The sequence below is a fragment of the Microtus ochrogaster genome, unplaced genomic scaffold (genome assembly GCF_000317375.1).
Source record: "Microtus ochrogaster isolate Prairie Vole_2 unplaced genomic scaffold, MicOch1.0 UNK14, whole genome shotgun sequence".
NCBI lineage: Eukaryota > Metazoa > Chordata > Mammalia > Rodentia > Cricetidae > Microtus > Microtus ochrogaster.
In genome coordinates, this window is record NW_004949112.1 from 3316891 (window position 1) to 3326859 (window position 9969).

General features: G+C 49.4%; 1 protein-coding gene across 1 annotated transcript; it reads right to left on the reverse strand.

The window, feature by feature from the left end:
- Positions 1-3835: 3835 nt before the first annotated feature.
- Klk6 (kallikrein related peptidase 6) lies at positions 3836-9679 on the reverse strand. Its single transcript, XM_005366934.2, has 7 exons — positions 9643-9679; positions 8893-8946; positions 8409-8469; positions 7806-7962; positions 6729-6976; positions 6191-6327; positions 3836-4107 (listed from the first exon to the last, which is right to left on the reverse strand). The coding sequence occupies exons 3-7, from the start codon at positions 8461-8463 to the stop codon at positions 3949-3951; spliced, it is 756 nt and encodes a 251-aa protein (XP_005366991.1). The 5' UTR covers positions 8464-8469; positions 8893-8946; positions 9643-9679; the 3' UTR covers positions 3836-3948.
- Between the last annotated feature and the right edge of the window lie 290 nt (positions 9680-9969).

A 9969-nucleotide genomic window follows, 5' to 3' on the forward strand; every position in this document is an offset into this window, starting at 1 on the left:
AGACTGCCTAGAACAGGCAAATTCTCCTTGGCATACGAGTAGAGATCAAATGTGTGGAGATTCCACTTTAAAAACGGATGCCCAACTAACATACAAGCCTGATCTAAACTTCACACTTGGCTATAAAAAGTGACAGATTGGAAGACAGCTTCAGTGTGGAAAATAGTTGGACCCAAAGTGTGGACCCTCCCTGTGCCTCAGTTTCTTTGATTCTAAGCTGGGAGAAGTTATGGTTCACACAACACAGGCATGACAGGCCCCAATAAGCTGACACATAGAATTATGCCCACATGATGAATATGTATTTTAAGATGGCTATTATTATGTTTTTGTGGTCATAATGCCATTTTTATTAATTGATATTTTTAAGGAGGATCATGGGAAAGCAGGGGACCCAGGACCTCAAACATGCCAGGCAGATATTTTACACCCAGTCATACCCCAGGCTCTCACTGGGGGATTCTAGGCAGGGGCTCTACCTCTGAGCCACACCCCAGTCCCTCACTGGGGGATTCCAGGCAGGGGCTCTACCTCTGAGCCACACCTCATGCTCTCACTGGGGGGTTCCAGGCAGGAGCTGCAGTGAATTGCACCCCTACCCTCCTTTTACTTTTTATTTGGGTACAGGGCTCACTAAATTGCTCACACTCTACTCAAACTTTCTGCTATCCTGCGTTAATGGCTTAAGTAGGTGGAGTGTGGTGTGAATGAGAATGGTCTCCATAGGCTCAGATATTTGAATGCCTGGTCCCCAGCTGGTGGAAGTGTTTGGGGGAAGGATTAGAAGGCGTGGACTTGTTGGAGGAAGTATGTCAATGGAAGTGGAGCTTTGAGGTTGCAAACACCCATGTCAGGTTCAGTCACACACACTCTCTCTGCTTCTAATTTGCTGAGTAAGATATAAGTTCTTAGCTTCTGCTCCAATGCCCTGCCTGCTTGCCTCCCAGCCTGACCCCTACCATGGTGGTCACGGATGCATCCTCTCAAACTATAAAAATGCTCCTGGTTAAATGGGAGAGTGGCGAGCCCACTCAGGGAGCTGAAGTGGACCCCGGTATTAATACCCATTTTCTGTGTTCTTCCTGGTGGCTCTGGTCAGCTTCATGACTGTTTCTACTATTCCTAATGTTTTACTGGGTGTTGGTTGACACTGCCTGGCTGTCACCATTCTATCCTCCCACTCACTCAGAATGTCACCAGCTTCCCCCTTGTGAATTGTCTATAAGATTAGCACTTCTTTGGTTCTTAGATCAGAGCTTTAGCAAAGAACTTGCCCAACATGTACAAAGCCCTAGGCTCGTTCCCCAGTGTGGTAGTTTGAATAGGAATGGTTCCCACAGGCTCATGCGTTCAAATGCCTGACCCCCAGGAGCGGCGCTATTGGACGCTGTGGCCTTGTTGGAGAAAGTGTGTTGCTGTGGGGGTGGACTTTGAGCTCATAGCCAGCTCACTTCCTGATGCCTGTGGATCAAGATGTAGAACTCTCAGGTCCTCCAGCACCATGCTCTGCGCCATGCTTCTCACCATGACAATAATGGACTAAATCTTTGAAACTGCAAGCCAGCCCCAAGTAAGTGCTTTCCTTAGTAAGAGTTGCTGTGGTCATAGCGTCTCTTCAAAGCAAGCAAAACCCTAACTAAGACAGAACCCAGCACCACACAGAAAACTGAGCATAGTCTAAGTGCTCAGTAGACTGAGGCAGAGGCATCAGAAGTTCAAGGCCATCCTTGGCTGCATAAAGAGTTCAAGGCCAATTTGGGCTACCTGAGACCTTGTCTCAAAAGCTATAAAACTTCTTAAGATTCTGTAGTAGGAGCAACGGGCCACTTCCCGCCTCCCAGCTCCTGGCCACCAGCTAGCTTTACCTGAAATAATTACATGGAAACTGTATTCTTTTAAACACTGCCTGGCCCATTAGTTTCAGCCTCTTATTGGCTAATTCTCACATTTTGCTTTAACCCATTTCTAATAATCTGTGTAGCACCACGAGGGGGTGGCTTACCAGGAAGGATCTTAACCTGTGTCTATCTTAGAGAAGAGAGCTATATCTTCTGCCTCATTGCCTTCTTCCCAGCATTCTGTTTTGTCTACTCCACCTATCTAAGCTGCTGTCCTATCAAAAGGGCCAAGGCAGTTTCTTTATTAACCAATGAAAATAACACATAGACAGATGACCCTCCTCCATCAAGATTCTGACTCAGTTCTGACCCTGTTTTGTTTTGTTTTTATTTCTCAGAGTCAAGTCCAGTTTCCCCTGCCTGTCCCTTAGTCACATCATCTCCCATTGATTGAATCTCCTGTGTCACCTCTTTTTCCTGCTTCAAATCCTGGCTTCCATTGTCTAGTGTGGTCTCCAGAAGCTCTTATACATAGGTTTTCCTTACTGCTCATGGTACCCAGCCAACCTCCACACCCAGACACCTTTCTTTAACCCTTTCAGTCCTAGTTCCACCCCCTCTTTCCCTGCACCATCACCAAAACTACTCCCACATCCCACAGTTATGGTCTCTTCCCTTTGGCTCCCCGCATATGGCTGGTCTCATTTTCTGTGTCTTCCTATGACCTTCAGAAGAAGGTCATTATCTCAGATGCTGGTACTCGAGGTCCTTTATGACATCTCCCATCACTCTTACCCTCCCATAATAGCACAATCCTCACACATCCTTTTTTGTTTGTTTGTCTGATTTTTCTGGAACGCACTGTGTACATCAGGCTGGGTTCTAACTCACAGAGACCCACTTGCCTTTGCCTCCTGAGTGCTGGAATTAAAGGCGTGCACCACACCTGGCTTCACCTCCTTATTTTTGCTGCTACTGAAGTGACTAACATTACAGACACTTTCCTGTCCTGACTCCATGTCTGCTTGGACTCTTCTCAGCCCTCAGCCCTCCTCTGCCAACAGCCATGTCGATCTTGGCATTACATTTGGAATTTCCATGGTCCTGATCATGACCCAGATAGATTCATTAAAATAGTTAATATTTATACAAGCTAAACATAAACAAAAATAACCAAAAAAGGTATAAATCAAAATTAATTTTCATGTTGTATCTGAAATAGTAACTATGTCCTATCAAAAAGAATGTTGTAAGGTTCCTCTGATCCTCAGCTAATATGGAAGCAATTGTGTCTTCTGCCTTTGAGAACACTATACTCTTCATACGGGGCAGTGGTGGCATGCACCTTGAATCCCAGTACTCTGGGGTGGGAGGTAGAGGTAGGTGGATCTCTGAGTTCAAGCCCAGCCTAGCTTATTGGCAAGCTCCAGGTTAGCCAGGGTTATACAGAGAAACTCTGTCTCAAACAAACATGTAAACACAACCAAACCAAGCAATCACACAAAGCACTGTACCCTTGAGTTTCAGCACTGAGAGTCACTCCGAGTCACTAACCCACTCTCGGCCTCTGCCTCAGTATAGGGGCAGACCATAGCTTCTCACCCGTACTATGAGGAGATTATCTCTAAGGGGCTAGAACAAGGCAGAGGAGTCCACAGTGGATATGAGATTGGGTTATAGAGCAGTGGACATGGCTAGGCTTCCAAGGCGCAGAATGGAATAATGAAAAGCATTCCTTGTGAACATTTACTGGTAGATGTGAATGCTTCTTAACCACGGAGCATTTTTCCAACTCTACAATATCCCAGTTTTACAAATGAGAACATTCACACTATAAAGGAAAACACATCCCAAGGGTGCTCAGACAGTAAGTGACCACATTTGGATTCCTTCTGCTAACCACACCCTTGGGGGTAGGATTGTAGTCTATGCCCTCCAATCTTCCTGGGATGTAATGGTTGAGCAAAGTATAGTTAGCAACGGTCTGTGTTCTGGGTCACTACATTTATTAAGCATCAGTGTCAGATCTGGGCATCTGATGGTTCTGAGAGTAGGGTGGGTGTCAGGGAGGGAGAATCTGTAGTCAGCCAGGGTCGGGGGATATCTCAGGTCAGAGCTGTTTGTTTTTTATGATGTTTTGGATCCATCTGATATAGGTGCAGACATCGGTGTAAACCCCCGGCTTCTCCTTTGATCCACAGGGCATGTTACCCCATGACACGAGGCCTCGGAGATGACCTCCACATACCAGGGGCCCTCCAGAATCACCCTATATGGAAGAAAGAAAATCAGAAACTTACACGGAAGGATGAGAAGGGAGAGGAGGAATGGGGTAGAATAGGAGAGTTAGAGAAACCCAGAGATGGAAGGAAAGACTGGTATGGTGGTGTATGGCTGTCATCTCAACTACTCAAGATGCTGAGGCAGAAGAATTGCAAATTTAAAGTTATCTTGTCCTATATAGGAAGCTCCTGTCTCAAAGTAAAAGTGGGGTGTACCTCATGGATAGAGCACTTGCTGATCATGCTTAAGAACCTGGATTCAGTTCCCAGTAAAAGACAAAGGTAGATGGGGTGCCCAAGGACACCAAGTTCCATAAAGGTACAGGTGGGAGAGACGGTGTTCAGATAAACCATCCACCTGAGAGGAAAGATGGTAGGACCTATTCCATCCCACAGCAAAGATCAACACAAAGATATCAGGAAGTCCCTGAAACTGATCAGATGCACTCAAACCCTCCTTCTCCAAGTTTATATAAGCACTGAGGACTACTGAGGGTCATTCTCAGACAAGGTGAGCTGTCCAGAAGAGGCTCTGACTGCCTCAGCCGCTAAAGAGAGACGGTCTCCAGCTTGCTGAGCTGCCTGCAGGCTGTGTAGTATGCTCTGCAGCTCTGACTTTGGAGAGTTGTCACTCATGCTGGAGTGAGTCATTTCCGCTCCTGTAAATTATCTCAATAACTCTTTGGTTCACCAAGTTGGACTTTGGTGCCATTCTTTGGTCAGTTGCTGGTTCCCTGTCTGGGATGAGTAAATGCTTCTCATCACTGCAGGAAGAGATCACAGGACAGAGAGAGAGAGAGAGAGAGAGAGAGGGAGAGAGAGAGAGAGAGAGAGAGAGACACCATGGTGAGAGAGATAGATAGAGAGAGAGAGAGAGAGAGAGAGAGAGAGAGAGAGAACAAGGGGGGGGCAGGCAAAAATGCTAAGATCAATGGGAGAGGTGGGGAAGGCAGGAACTTACGAGGGAGACAAAAACTTAATGCTCTGCACCCCTAGTTCCCAGGCCAACCATGTCTACCTGTTCTTTCTTTGCTCCCAAATCACCATCTCACTTTCTTGGCCTGCTCATCCCCACCCTTGCTTTCTTGGTATGTTGATTTCAGCCCTCCATGGTCTAGAGTCATTCTGGCATAAAAAGTGTCTGGAAGGCTAATAGTTGGGGACGCTCCAGGTAAGGTATTGGAAACTAGGTGGGTGTGGTGGTGCATGCTTGTCATCCCAGAGGCTGATGCAGAAGGATTTCCGAGTCTGGAGACAAGCTAGGGCTTGTGAGTGAGCACCAGAGGAGCCCGGCTGCGGGGTTTGAGGGATCAGCGCAGAGAACCTCTCTTGGCAGCTGCAATGCCCCCTCATCTGGAGCTCAGCCATTTCCAAGTGGGCTCCATGGCTACAGTTCTGAGGAAAGATGGCTCTTTGTAGCATCCATTTGGATTTTGAGTCTCTCCAGTTATTCAAAACTTCAGCCAAGGTGACCATTCACTGGAATTGTTTCTTAAGTTTTCAGGCTCACTAGGTTCACCCATATTTGCCTAGCCATTGTAGTGTCTGGCTCTTGGTGTCTGCCTCTCTGTCCTCACATCTGAACTTCCTGTTTCTGCTGGGTGTCGTGTGTGTGTGTGTGTGTGAACGTGTGAGAGTGTTCATGTGCACAGGTGGCCAGCAGTCGACTTTAGCATCCTTCCTCAGGAATCATCTGCTGCGTTTTTCTGAGACAGGGTCACTCACTGGCCTGAGCTCACTAATTAGGCCAGGTTGGCTGGCCAGTGAACCCCAGAGATCTGCCTGTCTCTGTCCCCTGGTACTGGGATGACAAGCACATGCCATTATGCCCTTCAGCTTAGGTCCTCATAGTTGCCTGGCATGTGTTTGACAGGCTGAGCCGTCCTCTTAGCCCCAAGCTGGCTTGCTTCTTTTTTATCCATCTCTGCTTATATGAGATGGAGTCTCTTCCCCTGTCTTGTCCTCCAGTGCCCTCCCAGCTGGCTTTCTCAACCTCTGCTCCACTCCTTTTGGTCTGTGTCTCTGTCTTCCTGTTTGCTGTGGACTTCACGTCTCTGCTCCCATACTCACCTGGCAGGAATCGTTCCCTTCTTCCTTGTCACCTGCGCACACCATATTTTGGGTGATCTTACCAGGGTAGGCACGCTCACACTCCTTCCGGGACACCAGTTGGACATCAGCACACTGAATGGTGTCTGGGAAGTCACCTAGGAGGGAGACAGGCCAGGCTATGGGAGGCTTTTCTCTCGTGTCTTCACTGCCCTTTCCCCCATTTCCTATTGATTTCATTTTTGTTTCTCTCTCATGCTTGGAATCCATCTTCCTTGACATCATCTCCTGATTGTTCCTGTCCCCTATCATTACTGGTCTGGCGTCCTGACTAGTCATTACTTCTCCATGAATTCTTAGTTGCCTTTCATTTTGTGGCCATCTTCTCCATGCTATTCATCCATCCATATTCGGTCCAAATCCTCAACCTTCTCCTCCCTCCATCTTTCACTATACACAACCCACTTGCTGGTCCTCTCCATCAGCATCTTCTCATGGCTCGCCATCTACCATCCATGTCCATCCTTAGGACCCCCGCCAACCCTCTCCCCTCACTAACCATTTTCCATCTTGCCCCAGCCGAGGATCTGGCAGCTAGGCTTCTCCTCAAAGCAGTCTCTCCTCAAGGGCAGAGGCTGGATCTTTTGAGAGAATTTGACTTTATTTTTCAGATGCACCATCATGATGTCGTTGTCGTGGGTGTCAGGGTTGTATCGGGGGTGGATAATTGTCTGATCCACAGAGATCTGCCTTTGGAAATTCTCTGTTTGCCGCAGGTTGTGTTTCCCCAGGAACACCTCCAGATTCCTGGGAAGGAAGCAGCTAGGAATCACCTACGGCACTGGGCTTCACCTGAGGCCCAGAGAGACTATCTGCCCCACTCCTCCCTCCTCCTTTGATCTTTCCCAGCTCAGTCAAAGGTCCTCTGCAGGCATGTGCTTTTAACCACTGAGCCATCTCTCCAATCCTATTTTTTTAAAGATTTTATTTGATGTGTGTGTGTGTGTGTGTGTGTGTGTGTGTATTGGCATGCATGTGCAGAGGCCAGAAAAGGGCTTTGGATCCCTCTGAGTTGGAGTTATAGGCATTTTCAGGCTGTCTGGCATGTGACACAGGTGCTTGGATCCAAGGTTCGCTTCTAATGATTGGGAAGCAAGTTAACTACCGAGCTATTGCTCCAGATCCTGCTTTTGTTTTTTGAGAACATCTCTTGTAGCCCAAGTTGACCTCAAGCTCCCTGTGTATCTGAGGATCAGCTTGTGCTTCTGGTTCTCCTGCCTTATCTCTCAAATGAGAAGACTACAGTGGCACTCTACTGAGCCCAGTTTGGGAAATGCTGGGGATGGAACCCAGGGCAATCACTCCACCGGCTCCTGCATCACCATTTCTTTTAGAGCTCCCGCAAGGGTATCCATAGACTACACACAAGTGTCGCATTATTATTATTATTTTGCAAGAATGTTAAGTATCAGCAAATCTGGATATCCCCCAGGGTCTTGGAACCATGACTACCCTGACTGATCAAATGTGCTTACAGGATGGTGAGTGCTCAGGTCTGCCTCCCTCCTGAAGTCTGCACGTACCCGGTGCCCTCTGGATCCCCCTCCATTCACTTCTCCAGGAAAGAGCCACTCACGGTTTTTTGCAGTGGGCAGCTGTGAGCACCCATTGTGCGTCAACGAGGACCCCACCACACAGCAGGTGGCCTGACGTGTAGAGGGCGGCTTGGAAGGGATGAGAGTTCTTCAAACAGGGGCCACCGTGTACCACCTTCTCCTGCTCCTCCGTCCAGGCTGGGAGAAAGGGGATCTGAGTGAGAGAAGAGCTCAGAGAGCCTAGACCCTCCTGAGACGAACCGCAATCCAGTCAGTCCCCAACCCCATCCTCGCCTCCAGTCCGGCCTCCCATCCCTCTACTCTACCTCTCTCCACTCCTCCTTTTTTGTTTTGTTGTTGCTGTTTTGTTTTTCTCTGTGTACTACTTGCTGTCCTGGAACTCACTCTGTAGACCAGGCTGGACTCCAGCTCTGAGATCTGCCTGCCTCTGCCTCCCGAGTGCTGGGATTGAAGGCGCGAAAGGCATGTGCCACCACGCCTAGACATCTCCGTCCTCAAACCCCCTTTCCAGACTTGTCCTTGGCCAGTCCTCTCAGGGCTCATCTCAATGCCCTCTGCTACCATCTGCCAACAATACCCATCCATCCACAAACCATCTCCCCCTTCTATGATCCTTTTATCACCTGGGTTAGCAAGAACCAAACACATGGCCAGCATCTTCACCACCAGCTTCTCCATGGTCGCCTGGAGTGGGGAAGCCAATGATTGCGTTAGTCAGGTTCTAACCTCTGTCCAGGACCCCGCCCTGCTCCTTCCTCACCCTCTCTGTCCTCCCTGTCCTGTCCTGTCCTCCTGCCCTTGTTTGATCTCTGCCCCCTTCTCACCTCCTGGTTTCTCATTTCCCAACCCACACCTGAACCTGAGGGTCCTGTAGAGCAGATGCAAAGCAGGATGCAGACCATGCCCCTGGTTCCAGCTGCTCTGGGGAAGAAGCACAGCCAACCTGCCTGCCTCCCTGGACTCTGGTCTCCCTTTCTACCAACAGAGAGGTTAGTCCCAAGGGGTCGCCGACATGCTTCCTCTCAGTGGGACTTTTCTTTTGTACCTTGGCTCCATCCTTACCTTTCACTCACCCCCTATGTAGGTGTTGTAGTGTCTATGTCTTACCGTTCGTGGCCAGCAGCGTACCTGCCAACACTTAGGTAGGAAAAATGACACCACCTATCACAGGAAGCCAGAGGCAGAAACAGTCAGCAAGGCAGGGTGTTCCACGGGAGAAGGGAGAGAGCAGACTAGTGAAGGTGGCCTTAAGATCCGAGTTGCACAGGGTAGGAGACCCCTGGGAGGGGGGCCCTAAGCAGTAGAAACGGGAACCTGCCTCGCACTATGGTCTCCCAGAAAGAGGCAGGCTCTGTTCTCAGGCTCTCCCAGCTTCCTTTTAACCCCTCTCTCTTCCAGTCGCCTAGCCCGGAGGAAGCCAGACACACCCTTTTCTTCACCCAAGCCTCCCACATGCATTCCTTCTGCCCCATGGCTCTGCTCATGGTGACCCCTGACCAGATAACTACAGGAAGGCAGTGCCTAGCTCTGGTCTGTAGTGACCCTGAGGGAGGAGCTGAGTCTGTTCTCCTGGGTCTGAAGGAGAAGTGCTGAGGCTTGGACCCCTGAGTCTGAGGGAGGAATCCTGGACTCTTGAGTCTGCAGAGGAAAGATGATCCTGGAGCCTGATCTAAAAGAAGAGGGTTGAGACAAACCTGTGGGGCTGAGGTAGAGAGAAAGGGAGCTCCTTCTTAGTTTTAGATTTGCAGGATTTGGGACATAATCGGATTGAGTGCTTAGTGCCTGCTTCCAGGTTAGTCAGTGGTGCCCCGACCTCCACAACCACCCTGCCTGTACCCATTAGGAAACCCGCAGGACCTCCTCCTGGGCTTGTATCTCTCAGGCACTGGAACCAGCTGCCCGGGTTCAGTGGGGTCAGGATGAGTCACCAGCCTGTAAGTCCCTCTGTGGGTGCTGAAGACCTCTACATCCCCAGGAGAGTGGGAGCTGCAAGCCTCCTGTTGAGAAAGGGTGTTTCACTCAGCTGTCCCCCGCCCCTAACCCAAGCTGGGAAGCAGGATGAGCAGTGTGGGGAAAGAGACGTCCAACAATCAGCCATTGTCTTCCCCAGAAACGTGGCCACACTCCCAGCAGTTCCAGGAAGAAGGGCGGCAGGCTATGCCAAGGACTTCCCTTTGTGCCAGT

Excerpts from the sequence above, each read along its gene's own strand:
- Klk6 (XM_005366934.2), bottom strand. The coding sequence starts at position 8,463 with ATGGAGAAGCTGGTGGTGAAGATGCTGGCCATGTGTTTGGTTCTTGCT. Across the intron at positions 6,977-7,805 it reads GCTGCCCACTGCAAAAAACC|GAATCTGGAGGTGTTCCTGG; the intron begins GTGAGTGGCTCT and ends CTTCCTTCCCAG. Across the intron at positions 4,108-6,190 it reads AAGGGAACGATTCCTGCCAG|GGTGATTCTGGAGGGCCCCT; the intron begins GTGAGTATGGGA and ends TCTTCCATATAG.